This window comes from Nanorana parkeri, unplaced genomic scaffold, assembly GCF_000935625.1.
Source record: "Nanorana parkeri isolate BGI_ZX_2015 unplaced genomic scaffold, ASM93562v1 scaffold128, whole genome shotgun sequence".
NCBI classification, from domain to species: domain Eukaryota; kingdom Metazoa; phylum Chordata; class Amphibia; order Anura; family Dicroglossidae; genus Nanorana; species Nanorana parkeri.
Window position 1 is genome coordinate 1,163,088 of NW_017306396.1, and position 21,897 is coordinate 1,184,984.

The 21,897-nt window shown below is 40.0% G+C and overlaps 1 protein-coding gene across 2 annotated transcripts in view; it reads left to right on the forward strand.

Annotated features, from left to right (window-relative positions):
* Window positions 1–17,886, forward strand: part of CCDC3 (coiled-coil domain containing 3) — a 49,527-nt gene extending 31,641 nt beyond the window's left edge. For both annotated transcript variants that reach the window (XM_018553727.1, XM_018553726.1), the window contains one exon: window positions 17,562–17,886. In XM_018553727.1, coding sequence (XP_018409229.1) covers window positions 17,562–17,837 — 276 coding nt within the window. In that variant the 3' untranslated portion in view covers window positions 17,838–17,886. The remainder of the gene's footprint in view (window positions 1–17,561) is intronic.
* Window positions 17,887–21,897: the final 4,011 nt, after the last annotated feature.

A 21,897-nucleotide genomic window follows, 5' to 3' on the forward strand; every position in this document is an offset into this window, starting at 1 on the left:
GATGGCGGGGTATCACTTACTTGATAAGGCTCGGACCACAAATATTATTCTGCATTTCTGTGTAATATATTGCTGAGATTTGTAGTTCCTTTGCAGCTTGGAGTCAGTGGCAGAAGTACTGTATGTAAAAGCTTAGTAAGAATGTCTGTTAATTATTTTTCTGTAAAGCTGCTATTGAGCCGCAATCCCTATTTTCCCAGATAAAAAAAGCCCTACTGAGACCCTTTGCCTGAGACATCAGGTGCCGCTATTATATTTTTTTGTCCAGGGACCACCAAAGCCTTGAATCGGCTCTGAGAACTCATTAAGGTGGTGTATTCCTGGGAGAGGAAAAAGGACAAACACTAATTTACTACTGGACAGAGGAATAATGGATGATATTTACCTATTTGTATTGTTTTAGATATGGTAAGCATGTAAAGGTGATTTTTTAAATGGAACGTCTGAGCTCAGGAAAAATCAATTTGGTGGAGAGATAGTTAAGTATATTGAAGTGTAATTTCAAGTGAAGTGTAATGAAAGAAAAATTCCTCAAACTGTCATGACACATTTTGTGGCTCTGCAGTCATATCATCAGATACATATGGAAAAGCAGACAAGACCTAACAGAGACCTACAGAGGTTGATTTCAATAACAGGCAATGAAGTGTTTATAACTGCATGTAGAGGCAGGGGAGGACATACCATTTGTGCAGACTGTGCAGTTGCATAAGGGCCCTTTTGGACTTACATGCCCATTTATGCTATAAGTGTACTTGACAGGTGTTGGGACTCTCTCACTCTGTCAAGCAAGCATGGACACTGCTCACTTTTAGGGCAGCTGAGTAGCAGGAGCTTTAAGCCCTAACTATTCTCCTGGTTTATCATATTTAAGTAGTGTCGGGCAGGGCGCATCTGCTTCACAACCTGTGTCACGCACCTAGTGAGAGAGCCTGATAAGGTGAGAATGGCTTCTCTTACACCTCGGGTCCAGGGCCCTGATAGAACTGACAGGTGACACAAGGGCATGGAGTGGCACAAATCACTACATGGTCAGCTATATAGAGGTACAAATAGGTTGGAGAAATAGGTTGAAGCATCTGTTCTGGTTATCAATGCATTTATTTCATCCTGGATGATGGCAGGTCGAAGGATGGTCACTGGAACAGAAGGAAAATGCACCACAGGCAGACAGATGACCCAGCAATGGGAGAACAGCCACGACACAGATACAGTAGACTGATTCGAAGTCGAAGTTCAAGCTGGCTTGGCAGCAGGTGGGAGGGTCTGGTACAAATGCGGCAGCATGTTTGTAGTCAGAGTTCAGGCCAGAGTGGCTAATGGCAAACAGATCAGGTACAGACGGTACAGCAGACCAATATCCACAGGTCATTGTCAGCAACAAGCAAATAAACTGGAGCAAGTCGAGTCAAGGTTAGTACCAGGTCAACAACGTGTAGACAATCGGGAAATACAGGTTACAGATTGCAGGTGCTGCTGAGAACAAGTTAGCAGTGAGCACATGCAGGTGTCTTGCCTAAATCACCAGGCTGGTGCCAACCCTAAGAATAAGCATGTGTGCATGCCCAGGCACATGACATGAAGCACACACCCTACACGCACATAAGTGACTGACAGTGATCCAGGTCAAGAGACTGCAAGCTGACCATCACCTGCATACAAGTGCTTGGGCAGACGGGGGGGCTGCTCGCGGATGTAGCGGCCTGCGGGGGGTTTCCAGGGTTCATAGGTTGTACACGATGGACATGTGTCTTTTTTCAACCTGACTAACTATGTAACTATGTAACCTTTCTGGCACCCTGCCTGGCTGGCAGTCAGACATGCAGATTGATTCTCCCATGTCCTCTTGATACCATTTAGACTGGAAGTGAAGAGACTGAATGCTGTCTGACCCCAAATGCATTATGGAACTTGAGAGTTTAGGGTTTCATAAAGGCTACTTTATCTAGCTATAAAATGTGTATAGTTATTGTAAACAAGCACTCCTGTTAAAGGAGTGCTTGTTTAGAACACTTATATAAATGTTTTAAGTAAGAATCTATTTAACTAAGAAATATCTGCTGGTGCTATGTAGGGGTCAGTTTAGAAACTTTTTTACCTAAAATTCACACATTTTTCCAATCAAATCCAATTAGAAAAATGTATAAAGGGTCCTTTCCTCTATACCTACCCTCTCCCCTACTTTATCTCAGCATTAGGGTTACAATCTAGCAGCTACAAATGGTGCCAGTGTTAATAATAGGAAAGTGGTCATAGGTTTAGTGCTTTTTCCCAAAAGGCAACTTTTTTTCAGCCAGCGGGGACCCATTCTTGCTTATGGTGCGAATGAAAAATGTGCCTGTTGTTAATGACCTGGCTGTATTGTAACCAGATCACCTCCCTGCCAGACATGACATTACACAATTCCATCCAATTGCACTGTGCATTCACCTGCTAGAGATAAGCTCAGGTTCAGACCAAACCTGGTCCGAACCTGAGCGCCTCCAAACCTGGACATTCCTCACCCTGTAGCCGAACATGAAATGGGTGGGATGCTAGCACTGATGCCATGGCCCTTATATGGCCACATGGTCATATTAGGTATATGTCATTGAGCAAATATAGCCATGTAGCCATAGAAAGTCAATGATGTCACTGCATCCCACCCATTGGTTTATTTGCAGCTTTGGGTAGGGAATTGCCCGGCTTGCAGCTGATTGGGTGGCATTGGAAGGAGTTTCCTTCCATATTCTGAGGGGAACAGATTTGGACCAAGTTTGGGCTGAACCTGAGCTCATCCCTAACACTTGCTGCACAATTCAATTGGTTGAGATATGGCATACCCCCCACATAAAGCTCAATATCAGCGCTAAGGGGTGATATTTTGCTCACAACCTAAACTCCATAGCATGCTATTGAGGACAACTGATGTCCCCTCTCAGCATATTTTTGAAACAGGAGAATGTATTCAAGAAATAAATATTGTTGTGTGTGCATTACTTGTCTTCACAGAATAATTTTTTCTCCTTTTCACTCTGAGTGAGATTGATGGATCTGTGACAAAGAAGAACACACTGGCTAGAATCAACATGCAGGTGGGCTGAAAAATGCCTCTCATTCAATGAGCTGTTCTCTCCCAGCTGTCTGTCTGCATATTTCATTGATTTGGGTGTAATCATAATCAGTCATTTCTCTGTCCTGTAGTCACATGAAGTTATATAAAAATATTTGGTTTTGTCTGTGGATGTAATGTACTGCACTACAGTAAGCAGTCACAACCATTCAGTTGTGTTTATGGTCTGAGCTTGTATCGCAGAGGCAAATCAATAAGAAAAGTAGAAAGATGTTATCAATATTTGTTACAGAACAGGTAATTGTAACGAAAGTAATTTAGGATCGATTCACACCAGCCGCTGCGCAAATCGCACAATAGCCAGTGTGCGTTGCCTGGCACAGTGCTGATCACTGAACCCGTCACAGCGCACTGTTTTTTTTAGAACTTTATTGAAATGTCACAATCATCAACATTTCATTACGTTCTATGGGCACAGCGTTATGCGAGTGGGCCGCATTCCATTGCACTGAAAAAAAAAGTGCTGCATGCATATGAATGTTACTTTGACATGTACCACCTACCTAAACATTGTTGCACACCAAGTACACCCCTTCATGGCCTTGATAGCAGTGACACTGCAAAAATTATTTATAAATGGTTTGAGGAACATAACAGCGAGTTTAAGGTGTTGACTTGGCCTCCAAATTCTCCAGATCTCAATCTAATTGAGCATTTGTGGGATGTGCTGGAAAAAAAAGTCTGATCCATGGAGGTCCCACCTCGCTTGGTGCCAGATACCACAGGTTAGCTTCAGAGGTCTAGTGGAGTCTATGGCTTGATGGGTCAGGGCTGTTTATTGCATTGCCAGAAACAGACCCTATTTCTCCATGTCTGATTGTGATTTTTTTTTCAATGCAGCATCTTCTATGTCTTAAATGACCCAGCAAGTGTGAAGACTTGAGTAACTTCTTCAGAACGTTTCACCTATGGCATCCACCAAATCATAAAAGCTGCAGATGGAATTAACAATTAAGCTACTGCACAGGAAGGACTAATAAATGTGTATAAAAGGCTGGGTTGGCAATAAAGGACAGATAATAAAGTGCACCCTCAAGCAAGCTACATGCTAAAACACACAAATAGCAAGTGACAAGGCATTCCCCTTTAAAGTGTATATAAACACAAACACAACATTTTTAATATATTTAATAATATATTTAGTTTTCTTTTTTTCAGGCTTCTTCCCTTTATTTTCACCTTGTAGTCCTGCAAGTAGCACACTTCCTGTCACTTCATGGCTACACTCTTATCTTCTCCACTGTATCTATGGTAGGAGCCATAATTGTCACCCAGGCTGTATTTCAAACATGTCTGCATTTGGTCATCTCCATGACATTGAAGAGACGTTTAGTCTCTTCAATGTTAGTAGTTTAAAAGAAAAATAAGCATGATTGTGCTTTCTTTTCAGCTTTACAGGAAGTGATTAAAACACTGCATTGTAACAGGTTTTCCTATGTACTTGCTGACATTTTTCTAGTTTAAAGAAAGAAAACGAATGCAGCCAACACATCTAAGGACTGGTATGCTGCAATAGAATACATTTGTGATGTGGTTGTAGATATGCTTTTAGGACTAGCCAACCAACCACAGAGTGTCAGATTGTGGTTGATGCACAAGCCTCATAAAGTACAAAAAAAACTTCCTTTACAATGCCGGACTAAGCCAAATCCTTTTTAATTTGTGTCTCATGCGTTCCCCCTCCCGGACACTGCAACTACATTGGGAGGGTTTTAGCAGCACAGACAGTTCTGCCAACTGCAAGTTTAGGTGCATTTATAATTAAGTGCTGCAGCACATATGTTTTAATGGGAGACCATAGTTCTACTTTAAATGCGGCCTGAGACTTGACTGTGCCCCTGCCCCCACCCACTGCCTTTAAGTTTTATTGAATCCCATAGTTTGCACATGTACTGAATAGCATCAAAATAATTCAGTATGTCTAGAACAATTTTAAAATGTATCAATTGAAAATTGCAAGGAGAAGAGCTTGAACATATATGGAATACTATATCTTGCTGTGTCATAATGGCTCTGGCCCAAATTACAACACAGTGGTCACTTCAAAAACCTGCATAAGCCTGCAGTCACAAACTAGGTTTTCAACTGCACTGATAAGGTTCTTTTTTTTCCCCTGAATATTATCACACTTGAGAGGACGGTAGATTTATGTTTTAATTATACACACTGAATAGTCACATATTGTTACTTTGTCTGGCATGTTGTTTGTTCTTAATCTGTTTTTGCTTAGAGATGCCTCTTCACTATTTCAGGTTTTTTGTGAGCAGAAAAATAACAAGTTTGCAAAACATGTCCACAGCAAAGATAGGAAAGTATTCATGGCATCTGAACGCAATTAGTGTGGAATGCCTGCTAAACCAAGCAAGTGCATTTAATGTATTTTTCATTCATTGTATTTCAAAGGAAAGCATAACTCTATTGGTGTACATCTCCAGTAATATGGGACCCTCAAACTTTCACAAAGGGATAGCAACAACAGAAGGCTACTTTCTGGTTTTTGATTTTTTTTTTGCTACTCGGTCTGGTTTGTTTTTTGTGTACAATTAATTTTGTAATAATGCACAGATTCTGGCTTTGTTTTATGACTTTGTATATGTCTCATGCGCTTGTCTGACAGTTGGAGACCATGATGAGCTCATTTAGCTGTACAGGAACAGGCAGGAATTTGGAGGTCAGAATACTGTATATTCCCAAAGAACATTTCTGAGTGCAACTGTGTTTCTGCTAGACCGTATTTATTACCCTGAGAAGTGCTACATACAGTGCGTGCCTTTATTAACCCAGATGACTGGTTGCTGCAAGCATTTGATGAATGCTCATAAACGTAGTGAGAACTGGTGGCATTTGGGACCTGGCTTTAAATTTCAGCACATGTAGAATATGCTATTTCAATCCCCGCATAAACCACATTATGAAAAGTGACAGCTTAACCAAACAAAATGTCATGCTGTCTGACTGTCTGTTCAAAGTGCAGGCATAATACAGCTCCTTTTAAGTTTTGTTTAATTTCAAAAAGAGTTGATCTGTATTAATCTGATCTGTATCATAAATATTGAAGCAAAGGCAAAATAGTAGTTGTCGATGCAACCAATCAGGTATGAGCTTTTCATTTAGGTTAGATTTCTGTCTTTTAAACTAAACCTTTATTGAGTTCTAGAGATTTGCCAAAATCTCCATGTACTGTGAGCAGAAGTATTTGCCAGTTTATGTACCCAGACAGTTTAACCAAACCACACCTAGGAAAGTGGAAATGCAGCCATTTGCCAAAGGGTAACATTATATTAGGAACAAATTATGCTGCTGTAAAATAAATTTTGCCAACTGCACTTCACTGACTTTTACAGAAAATTATGCTATTCACTCAGCTTGGTTTATCCTGTAACTTGTAGTTGTGTAGTATGAGATAAGTTGTTTTTTCGAACTTGGTAAATGCAGAAATCATCATAAAATCTTTAGTACACTGCTTGGAAAAGCCCATGTTTTTCCTAGCATTTCCTTTATACTCCTTCTCACTTAGTCATGTTAAATAAATACACACAAAGATAGTCATACAATATATATTTTAAAAAATAACGCACTCCCCCTCAGTTTGTGGACATTTGCCTAGGAAAGTGGCTCTTGGGATTCCTGTAAAGATCTATATCTCTCTGGGTAGACACATAGAGATCTTATGGAATTCGAGCGACTGTGCACCCTCTTGGAACCACCCCGTCATGCTCTTTCACTTTTATGGGATGCTGTTGGCAAGGTTCGCTTTACTGATGCCTGAACAAAGTCTTAAATTGCACTCTCTCAGATAAGGACTGGAGTATGGCCTTTATATTTAATCACCAATCTTCCATATCCAGTTATACACAAGACAAAAATTCTCACTAAATGGTACAAGGACCCATCTCTCTACACCACATTTCCCCCCCACAAAATGTGGAGATGCAGGGAGGCAAGAGGTACGTACCTGCATATCTGGTGGAGCTGTCCTCTGTTACAGACTTACTGGACTAACATTTTTGAAATTGCTTTTAGGACTTGCCCTGGAGTCGTGTTATTGAGTGTCATACTTTCTGACTTTATTATTATTATTATTAGACAGGATTTATATAGTGTCAACAGTTTGCGCAACGCTGTACAAAATGGAGGGAGACCGCTTAAATACAATTACAATACAAGAGTTTTAGAAAGGGCCTTACTCCTGAGAGCTTACAATCTAGTAAGGGATACAAAAGGTAATAATTGTGTGGGATGAGTTAAAGGAAGAAGTAAAACAGACAGTTATTATACCGAGTTGGAATAGGCTTCCCTGTAGAGATGAGTTTTCAGTGATCTCCTAAAGGTGGACAGAATAGTGAATAAGCAGACAGATAGGAATGGGAGGTAGGGGTAGGATGGGAAACACTCGGGAAAAGTTGTGGAGCTGAGCATCGGAAGAGGTGACAAGAGAGTCTGGGAGCAGGAGGTCTTGAGATGGGGAGAGAGGATAGTTTGGGATAGTTTTGAGATGAGGTTGGTGATGTAGGTTGGGGCAGAGTTGTAGATGGCTTTGTATGTTGTTAGTAATATGAATTTTATTTGTTGGGCAAGTGGCAGCCAGTGGAGAGAATGGCAGGTAGGGGCAGTGTACACTGAACAGTTGGTAAGGTGGATGAGTCTGGCAGCAGTATTAATGATAGACTGAAGGGGGCATAGTCTGAGTAGTGGTAGCTGAGTAGTGGTAGGAGGGAGTTACAGTAATCGAGCAAGAGATTACAAAGCATTTTGTGGTGTCATTTGTTAAAAATGGGACGAATTTTGGAAATGTTGCAGAGGTTGAGTCGGCAAGATTTGGGTAAAGATTGGATGTGGGGCTGAAAGGAGAGCTCAGAATCAAGGATCACACTGAGCACCCTGGCTTGAGGGGAGGGGTTGATTGTTGTGCTATTGATTGTGATGGAGAAGTTAGGGGAGGGGACATGGAGAGAAGGAAATATTATAAGCTCAGTCTTGGACAGATTTAGTTTGAGGAAGTAGTGTGACATCCATGTTGATATGTCAGTAAGTAGATCAGTGATGCATAAGAAGACAGAAGGGGTGAGCTGAGGAGGGGAGAGATAGGTTTGGCTCTCATCAGCAAAAAGATGACATTGGTATTGGACTTGCTGTAATACATACTGTTGTTACAGTTGTTGTTGTGAAAATGTTCAATAAACAGAGATTCCACCTTCAAAAATAACACACAACTGTGAAAAAATGATTCTGTCTCCTGAAGAAATAACTGGCCTGAAGGCAGGATGTAGTGGAGAAGAAGCTGCACTGCCCATCCGGTCCAGTCAGTGTCAATGACTTTATCAGCACCCACAACAGCACTGTTTTGTGAGAGTTGTGTGTTCCAGGATTGACTGTAAAGAATACTAACCATCTGTCTCTACCTTGACAGGTATATTCTCTATGGCTTTGCCTTGCACATACCATTTCAGGGTACTCTAGAGAAGAAATAAACACTTCCCACGTTGTTTACATTTCTGACACCAATGAGAACGTTGATTAGGAGAATATGGGAACAAGAAATATGGAGGCTGGCACTGCTGAACTCTTTCTGCAAATCTAGCTTGCTGACTGTCACATCGACTCTTTAGCTTCAGTTTTGTTGAGTCACTAATCTGGAACATGGAAGTTAATTGAAAGCACTGAAGCCATACAGCCAGACAGGTAGCATTTTCAGAAAGCGCTATGCAACGGCAGCCGAGGAATTTCTCTCATGACCCTTTAACAGAAATGACAATGAACTGTGTACAGTGGAAACACCCCATGCTCTAAACATAATCTGTGTAGGGGACTTAGTTAAGGATAGGCAAAGCGATGATGTAAACACTGGATAAAAATTAAGAAGTATATTCATTGTACTAAGTACCAAAATAAAGAGAGCATATTTTACATAGCCAACATCTATTGTTTTATTTAAGTAGAATCCCTAAATCAGGCTTAAAAACTGGTTGGTTTGCAGAAGCAGCGGCATGACTAATAGCCTAGGGAATACTGGAGAATATCAAATTCTGATTTCTCCAGGATGTGAGGTTCAAACAGAGGTCTAATAAAAAGGTATAGTCATAGGCAACTCTCCATCCCACCCTCTCCATCACCACTGCTATCATGTATATTATGTATTATTATTATTATTATTATTAGGCATTTACTCATTAGTATGACATATCAATTAGAAATATAATTTTTGCTAAAGTTGTTATTGTATACTAAGCCTTTCATATACATGGGTTACAGGAGAAGAAGCCAATTCTTTAAAATTGTAAGTCTTTTTAGGCTGAAAACTGCTCTATGGTAAGTATTTAAGTTAAAGTAAAATTCCACCTTTTAAAAAAAATTTAATAAATGCCCACTTCTTCATTTAATAAAAAAATGTGAATTTTTTTTGGCATAAGATTCAATAAAGCATTGCAATTGCGATCACTGGATCACGAGTGCAATGCTCTCTCCCCTGCAGACTCTTCCTCCCATCCATGTCCATGTTGAGGTACAGACATTCAGTAACAGGAGGAAGTGCCAATGGACAATAGGTGTGGTCATGACACTGCCCTTGTATTCCGTTGAGAAATACAAATCCCTTTGCCGCAGAGCACCATCCATGGGACTTGTAGTTTCTCCAGGCACAGATCTTGTCAAATGTTCTGTGAATGGATGACACGACTGCATCAAAGTAAAAAAATGTCAAGCCTTTGGGGAGAAGAACCTTGCGATTCATGTGGGAGAGGGGTGGGGAGTTTGTGATCTGACCATGTTTCCTGTTACACCCTAAATATTAGTGTAACATACTGTAAAACATGGTGAGAAAGGTAAACCTATTCTAAAAATTTAGTGATTAGACTGCTTTTACATCTTTTAGATTTGTTAAAATGATGACTCTGAACACCACATTCTAGTGTCACCAGTCTTTGCCATTTTTATTTGGCAGTAAATTGGTAGAAGATGCAGTGGAACTCACATCTACATCCCTTCATATAATGCCAAGAGAAACATCGACTTTCACCTTTTGCATTATTACGTTTCACAGTTGCACAGTGAAAGCATCACTTTTATTCTATGGAAAGGTAATTAGTCACATAGCCAATGTAGAGCATAAACAGTTTGCTGAAGGACTTCTGCAGCCATCCCAGCAAGAGTGTTCCAACTTATGGTGCTGCCTGAGGCAGGGCTATAACACTGCTCCTACCTTCTTGCTGCCAAGCCCTGCTTACCTACGATCGTAGATTTTTCTGCCAGTATGGACACTGAAGACACAGTGCAGGGAAGTTCTACTGCCTCAGACTACATTCTTAGCCTGCCTCATGGGATGATTAGCTCTGGACTCCAGTCTTGGAAACCAATACTCTACAAACTCGTTCTCTAGCTGATTATCCCTAGTGATGACGAAGCCAAGATTTATCAAATGTATGTCTTTTTAATATAATTAAAACATATCTGAAACCAAAATTTCCAATTTGGGAGATTTCTTTCCCCAGGGACAAAACAGGGAGTGAGAAGAAACTCCCTTAAATTGTCATCAGAACAGGGGGGCACACTAAAAGATTTCCCCTCTGTCCCTGTCTCCTGTTCCAGAGATGGCTGTAAAATGTTGGCATTTCCAATACTTAGGGGTCTATTTACAAAATAATTCATAGGGACACTAACCCTGGAAATATTTGTGAACATTTGTTTTCTGTGAATAATGGCAAAAACAAACGATCTTACTATATTTTCTCTTCAGGTCAAATGTATTGTGATGTAATACTGCATTATGCACTAGATTGTGCTGAAAAGACTAGATAATAAGTATTTATTTCCTAGGCTGGGTTCACACCTGGGAGTTACTGTAGGCATGTTTTCAGCTCGTTTTTAGCACGCTTTTTAGCATGTTTTTTAGTTCAGTGAAACGCGCGTGTGACGCTCGTTTTTGTACCTCCCTGGCAGTATGATTTTTTCCCCTTTTTTTTCTCTATCTTTTTTTTCGGGGTTTAAAAAACAAAAACGTTCAAACTTCCCACCGGTTCTGCCCCCCTGCGACGCGGACGCTCGCAAGGGACGGAACCCGGAAGACGGCAGCGGCCGGAGGACACAGCGGGAATCGCGGACAGGGTAAAACCTACGCTGCATTTCCGAGTGTGGCTCGGGGTCACCACTTTGTTAACCCCGAGCCACGCTTGGGAACACCAATGGATACGCGCTGCAATTGGCCCATACGCGTGAAAAAGAAGCTCAAGTACTTTTTAGCGCGTAGGGAGTTTTTCAGCGCGACAAATCGCGCTGAAATACGCCCAGGTGGGAACCATGCCCATAGGGATTGATTGGATTTCACTTCTTGAGCATTTTTCAGCGCTTTGATCAGCGCTGAAAAACGCCCAGGTGTGAATTCAGCCTTAGATATGCTAAGTTTCAGATTTGTTTCCAGCCACCACTAAAGAGGCCTGTGTTTTTCCTGAAAGACAGCTTTTACATCCCATGTATTTTTATGTTGTGGATTTCTTTATTTTTATCTTTTTTCCGTGGAGTACATTTGGGCCTCTTTTACTGCTATAGCATTCCAAAAAAATATACTTCACTTCTGATGGAATAATCTACTGATTAAGACTCGACCTTGACATTTTGATGAATACAGCTTCTGGCAACAACGGCTGAAAAAGCCAAATACTTCCAGCGACCTTTCTCCGTAGATTAGAACCGTGTTCTTATTTTAACGCAGTAAGCAAAACAGAATAGGGTTCATTTACTCTTCCAAGTCAATTTAGAAGACGTGTTTAATGACCAAAAATTAACCAAAGCCTACTACCCGTAAGGCGCCTTTCACAGTATATTTACATAAATTCTCTTTTAATGGCCTCCTTTGAAACTTACCGAAATGCTTTGTAGTCAGTTTAACTCCTGAGTTAACTGGTGATCTTAAGATAGGCCTGGTTAGCTGTGGAAATATTTTTGTATACCTTGTATCAAACATGACTAGATATGCTGCCGAAAGTACACCTCTCATGAGTTCTATTTGCCTGGTTGTGTCTGACTTCAGAACTTCTGATTCATAAACTCAGAACAAGCATTAAAAATCAGCTTTCCTTATCTCTATACAATACTTGATCCAGACACTCAACATATTGAAGCCAGAGCATCAGCATGACAGCCAGGAGGCCTCAGAGGGACAGCCTACACATTCTGATAGTACATGTTTTGTATTTTTGGTTCAATTCCCCATTGCAGCTCAAATCCCAATGGAATAACTCAGTTGCATAAACAATGCATTACACACAAAGACATATCTATTGTCATTTTCTGTACGCCTTTACCCTTTGCCGCCTGCCCTGCAGTACTTATATTGACATTCCTCAGCACAATGTCTGTGATTGCAATTGAGTCAGTAAATTACCTTGCTAAACACTGGTGGCTCTCAATTCTGACTGTTACTGACAGCTGTGGTGTCCACTGACAACCAGGAATCAGTCTCAGTTGTTTCTAAACTTGTTATCACTGTCAACTATGTCAGTGTCCACATACAGACCGGAGGTTTGACAAAATAAGACTTCAGCTTGCAGATGGCACTGCAGGCTGGAAAAAGCAATGCTTTAATACTGTATTTGTCGGGTACAAATACAATGTTACAAAATAATTTAATTGAACAATATATATATATTACATTTTTGCCAACATACATAGAAAATAGAGCAGGGTTTTAAAAAAAACAACCAACAAGATAAATGCTTTATATGTCCCTGAGAAATGTATATAAATACAAGTTTTTAAACGAATGCATGCTGATGCAGCTAAATTTAGTCTGGGCCTCTAGGCATCAATGACATCTGGTTACAGAGGGGTTAAACTCCACTTCTCATTCAACCATGCCACTTAGGTTAGCATAGATAGTGCTGAGTTAAATTTGGCACAAAGTTTATTTCTGAAAAGGTGTTTCTGGGTTGTATTTGTTACATAGATATACGATAAGTATGACAAGAGAAGAAAACATATTTTATGGCTTTCCCCATTTTCATATCTAATACTAAGAAGCAGAGATGCTTTATTATGTAAACGGGGATCAGAGCAAAGAAATACAGGAATACCTTGGTTCACGAACGCTTCGGTTCACGAACAGGAAGTTCAGCAAAATGTTGCTTCCGTTCATGAACTCCAAATCAGGTGACGAAACACGACCGTGGCCATCTTCCCTGCTCTGACATGTGGTTGTGGCTTCCTCTAGTCGAGATTGCGGTCACAGACAGACCTGTGCACACTTGCTGTGAAGCTTTTTTGTGTGCTTTTTAGCAAATACAGTACTGTACAGTATTATTCAATCCAGCATGGCTCCAAAGAAAATGCAGATCAAGCATAGTGGTAAAAAGAAAGTGCAGAGCAAGCATGGTGGTAAAAAGAAAGTGCAGAGCAAGCATGGTGGTAAAAAGAAAGTGCAGAGCAAGCATGGTGGTAAAAAGAAAGTGCAGAGCAAGCATGGTGGTAAAAAGAAAGTGCAGAGCAAGCATGGTGGTAAAAAGAAAGTGCAGAGCAAGCATGGTGGTAAAAAGAAAGTGCAGAGCAAGCATGGTGGTAAAAAGAAAGTGCAGAGCAAGCATGGTGGTAAAAAGAAAGTGCAGAGCGGTAATGAATTTATACATGGCTCAGAACGGATTAATCTTATTTACATTGAACCTTATGGGAAAATTTTATTCTGTCCGCAACCAAAATCGGTTTGTGACCACGTTCGTAGGGGTCAGAACGCATTAACCTTATTTACATTGAACCTTATGGGAAAATTTGATTTGGTTCGCAAGCAATTCGGTTCGCAAGCAGAATCATGGAATAAATTAAGTTCATGAACCGAGGTACCACTGTAATTAATCTTTATATTTAACAAAAATTTCCTTGAGATGGAATCTAATATTTTATATCTTATGAAAGAAATATTGCAACTATGCTGGGACATGAAAATGTTAGTAATGATTTAAGATATAGCTGATGTATGTTTTAAAGCTAACCAAGGATATATATTAGTAAAGTAGAATTAGACCTTTCAACAGGCTTTAATTGGTAAAGGGAAATGTTCTAATGGGGGGACACCTGTTTCAGGACAACTAAGAGGAGAATGTCCCCAATGGTACACACACAAAAAAGAACTGACAGGGGTTTTAACAACACTCTATCCCTTAAAGTGGGGGAAGAAATATTTTTTACAAGAAGAGGTCTCTTGGATTATGATGTGCACTACCTTGTAACTGCTTACACTGGATCTCCTGCTTGCTAGGCATGGTCCAGATTGTCTTTTTGCCCCACAGTTAAAATGACCCTACCCATGAAACAAGGAAATGTATTCAAGTTTAAGATGAAATAAAATTCCCTTAATATTAAATTTAATAGCTGTATCTAGTCATGTAATACAGGCACGCCCCATCTGAACATCTAATCTAATGAACAGACTAAAGAGTAGTGCTCATTGCATAACATTATTCTTCTTACTGGATGTGGCAGCCAAAAAGTTATTTTAGGCTGTTACTAAACTGCCTAATTTTAACAACATTTGAAAGTAAAGGGAAGTAAACAGCTGACTCACAGAGTACAACATAGTTTGTGTTAACTCCTGTCTATGGGAGATTTGGGAGGAACTGAATGAAGAACTTCCAAGTCAATTAACTTATTCCGTTCTGAGTTAAAAGAACATAAGTGACATAATGTCTGATGTTAACGCCCTGTGAAAAGGAGCAAAACAATGAACTGTCAGCGGAAAAAAATCAGTTGCTGATTTGCATATGCTAAAATTGACCATCTATGGTTGATAGAAATGCAGCAGTTGATATGATGTGCAGATGATAAGAAGTGGAAATATTTGGGTGATTTTCATGGCTCCAGGTGAGCTCCTAGGTTATGTGTGAGCATAACCAACCTTAGCTATATATGACCTATATAGTCAGACAGGGAGTCATCCTGAGGAAGCTGCTGGATTTGTGAGTCTTTTAACCTCTCCAATTCTAAAATGGGACCTTTCCTCCTCAACTACCCTGTCTCTTAATTGTCTCTGCTTTGTAACAGCCACCACTCTTCCCTAAAAACTTCATACACGGTGGGACAACCAAGTATAATTCTATGCCAAAACCTCTGTCCCTTCCTGCAGTAAAGCAGTACTCACCGACTGCACTGTGAGTGAATGCTGGCATCTGTGTGATCACCATGAAAGGCAAACCACAAATCAGCATCATGCATTTTATCTTCGAGTTTGCGAGTTCGGCCTCATTCTTCAGGATGAGATGGAAGTTTGATAGAGAATGCTGCTTTGCTGCCCCAGTGTTAAACGTTAAAGTGACACTAAACTCAAGTTAAATCATAAAAATGTATTCATATGCCTTAACTATTAACAATACTGTATCTTATTTGTGCATCACTCGGCTGTAAATCCTCAAATCATCTCTGAATTGTTGCTGACACTGTCCTTCCTTCTGGAGGGTGGCTACTTTTGTTCCTCATGGTCCCTGTGTGTGTTATAAAATAACCACCATTCCAAGCTCGCTTCCTTGATGGACTACAATCTCACATTTAGGGCCGGAGCACACCTAGGCGACACCTCACTGGGCAGCAATTGTTCACGATTGCGCACGGATTGCCGTGCAGTCAGGAGTCGCCAAGTTGTGAACCGATCGCGCTGTGGGTGCCAGTATTTTCTAATGGCACCCCAGTCGCGCTGGGCGGATTGTGCAGTTTCCCACCGCTATTCCGCCCGTACTTCAGCTAAAACAGCCGCACGTCGTGTAGCTCAAAAAAAAAGGTACATGTACCTTTTTTCTGTGATTGCCACATGGATTTCACCCCATTGACATTAATGGGGCTGCGCGGCAATGGCTGCCTGCATTATGCAGGACCGCATGATACCGGGACGCGTGATCCCGGATCGTGGAGGTCTGCACAGTGTTTACTCATTTGTATTGAGAATATAGTCCATCACGGGTCCATCACATGCATTGTATGTTAACATGCATTGCTGTTACAAGTGAATTAATGCAACTCATAGGTGTGAATGGGCCCTTAATGATTTCTTCACCTAATACAATGAAGGCCACACTTGTGTCTGATCTCCACCTATGCATGAATGCTGAATAATGCATGCATCTGCTGAAATTAAATATACTGAACATGTACGGAATCATGCACAATGATTGATAAAGAAATTTGAAACATACAGTATGTACTTAGCTTTAGGAAACCTAATGCTAAGTATATACTGTATGGTTCAAATTCTTTTTTGAAAACAGTTGTTCTTGGAATGCTCTTTTGATTATGCATTAGTAGATAATTCGGTCGAATTGACCATCGTTTTTAACCGTGATGAAAAAACAAACAAAATTCTAACAACGAATGTGGTTTTCGTTTGGGAAACTCCATTAGTTCCAAAATAAATTGTTAAACTCGAACAAAAGTTCAAACGTCATTTGAAAAGTCTCTGATAACATTATCGACTGTTCTGACAAGATTTTGAACGCTCATTAAACGTGTATATCCTGCTTTAGAGTTTGTTCCTACACACACACAAGCTTTTATGTGTGGAAACCTATAGATTTTGATTGATCAAGGAGGCCAAATGTATAATAATATAATGTGAAAGTCCATGGGTTTGGATTCGGTCTGAATGTGCAGTATTTTTTAACTGAATGGCTCATTATACATATTAGCAAATATATTGGACTAATCTCTCAGGCTTATGCTTGTGGAAAGCTTTGGAGCAGAGGGGTCATGAAAGCATATTGGACTACATCAGAGTACTCAGTGTACCTGGTGCTGTGTACATACATTACAGACTAGTTAAAGGCCTGACTGGTTCACTTTATCCATAGGTACAATAAACTCCCCATTATACGACATTCGGGATTTAAGCAACCGGCACTCTCAATCAACCTGCAAAAAAAATGAAGGACATAATATGTCCTCGGTTGCTTGATAGACATTGGGACACTAAAAAATGTAATTGGCAACTAAATGTATTTAGTTGCTAGTGAAATTCTTTGCCTACATCTTGCTGTTAGTCAGCGGCTAAATTCCACAGTCGGCAGTAGAATGTAAACAATGGGGAGCAATAGCCAGCCTGCTATTGGCTTTTGCAATTTGAAATAGCCAATAGCAGGCTGGCTATTGCACCTGCCCACTTAGCAGAGGAGCAATAGCCAGCCTGCTATTGGCTATTACAATTTGAAATAGCCAATAGCAGACTGGCTATTGCACCTGCCCACTGAGCAGAGGAGCGGACCTGATAGAGAACTTTCTATTAACTCTCCAACAACCAGAAGCTACAGTTATCTAGCATCTACCAATCCCCGTGAGTGCTGCATAACTGGAAGTTTACTGTACTAAACATCTATTGGATATGTACTCTTTTCTTTCCCATGACAGTCAACACCACCATGTTGATATGTGTAATAAATTAGTTGACTTTACATTTTTTACTCATAATGCAATATTTTTGTCTTGGCAGCTGATGTGCTCATCGATCCAGAGTGCTCTGTTTGAGGAAGAAGACAGAGTAAAGAAACTTCAGCAAAAAGTGGCTTCCCTTGAGAAACGCAACAAACAGCTTCGGAATCGAGTAAAGAAGGTCAAGAACTCTTTACGACAAGCAAAAAAGAATGCCAGAAACATGGAAATTATTAACATAAAACTGAATGAGAAACTCTCCTCAGTGGCTGGACAGATGACACACATGAATTCTTTTAAACAAAAAAATTCTCATCCATCATACCTCAAAGTATAGTGTGTTACTGTTTAATCTAATATGAGGTCTGTGCAAAATATACACAAAATCTGCATCATAGCTCAGATTTATCACGTTCTCAGAAGTATGTCCTAGGAAACCTTTACAGAATTTAATCCGATTAGAAAAAAATGTGTAAATCTTGTTTGAGAGCTGTGTGAGTCTTTAATATTTAACATTTATATATAGACCCTTAGGCATGCATGCATATTTTCATCTTCTTTTTGTCGTATTTGACTGAGTAACTAGGTGTTTAAGTGTCACAGTAAACCTTTTTACAGATAGAAGAAAAATAAATATACAATGTGTGTGTATATGTATATGTGCAGGGCTTGAAAAATCCACTCGTCTGCTCGTCTGTAACGAGAGGACGGCGGAGCCCAACGAGCAGTTTCCCGGCTGGCCGTTGTAATTACATGGCCGGCCGGGAGCTTTACATTCAAGCGATCGGGCGTCTCTAGAGACGCTCGATCGCTTGTATTAGCAGCTGTCACTGCCGTTGCCGGTCCCGAGATCCGCTGTGCCCGATGCGGCCGGCACGGCTCTGTGACAGGAGATCAAAGGGAGATAAGTATACGGTCTCCCTTTGATCTTCTCTCAGTCCCCGAATGCAGGAAGTGATGTATATTACATCACTTCCTGCATTCAATGTCACTCTCCAGCTACAGAAGCCGATGAAGCTGATCTCTGCTTCATCAGCTTCTCTGGGGGTCCCTAGGTGACATTAGGGGTCTTGGAGACCCCTGATGTCTCCATAAAGAGGACCTGTCATGTAAATTGGCTATCACATAGGGGGCTTCTTAGCCCCCATGTAATAGCAATAAAGTTGTGTGTAAAAAATAATAAGTAATACAAAAATTAAAGAATCATAAAGAAACAATAAAGCATAAAAAAAATTAGAAAATAAAACAATTTTTTTGGTAGTCCCCGCCCCCCACATACAAACGCAGATATGCGTAGGGTGCGCCTACGTGCGAAAACGACGATTGCACCTATTGTGCTGCACATGTTAGATATCGCCGCAAACGTCTGAGTGAGAGCAATAATTTGATGAGCAGTAAAAGCGTTTTAAGCATCACCTATGGGTCTATCTGCGTTTTTTGCGATTTTGCGGGCGCACACAATTTTAAGTTTTGACATGTTTGGTGTCTATTTACCTGACGTGATCCCGACTTTTATGTTTTACCAAAAATATGGGTATGAATAAATGTTTTATAACAGAACGTAGAATTTTCAAGCCCTGTATATGTGTATCTATATATATACACACACACACACAATGGAGTGAAGCCTGTGCCACTCAAAATGAGAAAACAGAGCAGCTCCTGCACCTAATTAACAAAGAGGTGCAATCCCCTGCGTCAGTTAGGCGTGAACTGCTCCATTATCAATGTCATGCAGTATCTGCAGTAGACACGGCATAGAGAGCAGGAAAGCTGAAGATGCTTGCTATGGCTCCCTCTAATCACCTACTACCTCTGAGAGAGGGTGGGAAGAAGAAGCCTGTGTTTACTGAGATTAACACTGGGCATATAGGCAGGGGAAGGACCTTTCCCTACTTATATCTGCCTGTGTGTTGTGTTCACTGTATGGGCAGAGAGAGACATGTGAGTTGTCTGCCAGTAAAATATTGTAACTTATCAGTCCTTAGATGTGGTGGTTGCATTAATTTACTTTTTATACTTTATGGTCAACTGGTAATCCTGTGAATAACACAGTTCCTATCCTGATGGATTCACTGTATCTGTTGAGGGAACCTTAGATGTCACTAGGTTGCTCTCCTGATTTGAACCACTAACCATGCAGCACTCCTCATTTCCCTTACATAGGGAGAACTTTTGTGGGTTTAAAAGGTAGCTGGGAAAACTGATAAGAGTGTTTTAAATATCAGTTTAGAGCAAAGGACAGTGGAATTCTGGCAAGATAAACAATAAAAAAAAAACGATTTCAGCCTCCACATTTAAGAACTGATATATTGTATATATTTTTGGGGGGTTATATATCCTTTAAACCTGTTAAATATGTTGTCAAAAGTTGATGGACAGCTTCAAAATTGCCAACACAAATGTTAAATTAACTGAGTGAAATTTTCTTGCTTTGTTCAGCCTTTGGAGCCAAACGTTTTTGGTATGGTGCCTGGATATGGTTATGTCAGTTGCAGATGACTTTGAATGACATAGCATTTGTGACCTGATATCTGCAATCAATACATTGATTCAATCATTGCTTGTAATCATTGGCCACCTATTGGGTCATGTAAGGTTCAATTAGGGTGCTAACGTTGTCTTCCAGAAAAATCTCTGCATCTTTTCCTTTTTTTTTACAGAGATAAAAGCAGAAAACCACAAGTGCTCTAGATCTTAGATAGAGATGATTGTGGTGGGTCTCAATAATCCATTGATGTAAGGGAGGATGGATACATGTCTCAGAATCACTTATCTCATTGAGGTATCTGGCTGTCTGTGACCAGGGATGACGGTGTCCTGACCTGGCCATGTTTGACTGGATAAGGGAATGATACTCATATCTATAAGTGCCAGCAGACTTCCTCCCCAACCCTAAGTGTATTGTGAAATACTGCTTCGTCATGGTGGATAATTTTAGCTGATCGTTATTTTTTTGTCCCAAGATCAGCTGATGTTGGAGATGTACACCTATACTCTCACCTTCCTTCTTTATTGAGATAAACACACATTTCCAGTTGAATGACGATTCATTTCACCTTTAGTTCTAGAGAAATTTTACACTGTTAGAAATATATTTCTTCAATGAGTAATGGCAATGAAGGAGGACATAAATCAATAGATGAGTAAAGGCTGGTGTTTAATAACTTCCAGGGCTATTGCAGCACCAATGCCAATTTTCTGCAAGTCTTCATGTTTATACCATGCTGTTTTGTGAATTTCTTCTATGACTGTTGTATGCAGGCGTTGAATTAGACTGATATCATATACCTAACATGGTAACAGGGAGCAAAGCATATGAACAAGGTCTTAAGGCAATGGATTTTACCACTAACGTCACAGTGGTAAGCAGCTTATGTTGTGTAGATTTTCATTTTTTTATTAATTTTTATTCATTTGATAGAAAAGCAACTACATCTACAAAATTAATTCTTAGTATTGCTTGTATAGGAGTTGCTGGGCAGCTCTTTTGTTCTATGATTTCACAGTTATTACAATTCAGTGTTATAATTGAGGGATTGATGTATTTTATATAGCATGGCAAATGTCAACTGTGTTTTTGTAGCAGTGACATTGATTAATGATTCTTTTTCATGTAAAATACTTCACCATGTAATATGTATATTTAAAATTTTGTAAAAATATTTGCACATAACTTGGCAATAAACACTATTTAGATAAAACTTGTCATTCTTTCATTTCATACATATATTTGATAACATCTGCTAGTAGACAACTGTATAATTGTGGAAAAATAAATTGTGATTCATAAATGTGCTTTTATGTTTAGTTAAGAAACTCAGCTGATTTGCAACACCTTCAGCACATGGGTTGAAGCAGGATTCCAGAGAAATATTAAAACAAAACACCATATAAACATGTCAGTTGTTAATTTAAAAAATATTTGAAATAAACCACTGTCAGAGGAGGCACAATATAAGCATGTATTTTCATATGATTGTAAAAGATTCTGGTAGCGCTGAAGGTCAGAATGCTCTCATATGCAAATAATGGCTTCAGTAACTGATGTCACACATGGTTCCAACCCCTGCCACCTTCCACTTCTTACTATTGATCAATGAGACGGCCCAGCTTAGTGTGGGACAATGGGATATTGGAGCAATCAAACCAATTATAACTTAAGTTTCTCAATTGCTGTTTGTATTTTAGGTGTCTGCTGTCCCACAAAGTAAAAAAACATTCAGGATTCTAGACTAGTGTTAAACTAGACATTATTTATGAATATTCAATTTTACCACTTTGAGGCATGAGGTGGTGACCTCAAGAACTGTAGAAGACTTGGCTATCTGAAATAATAGCTGCTTCGACATAATGGGCCCTTTCCTAGATTTTCCATCCTGGTTCCAATCTTGGAG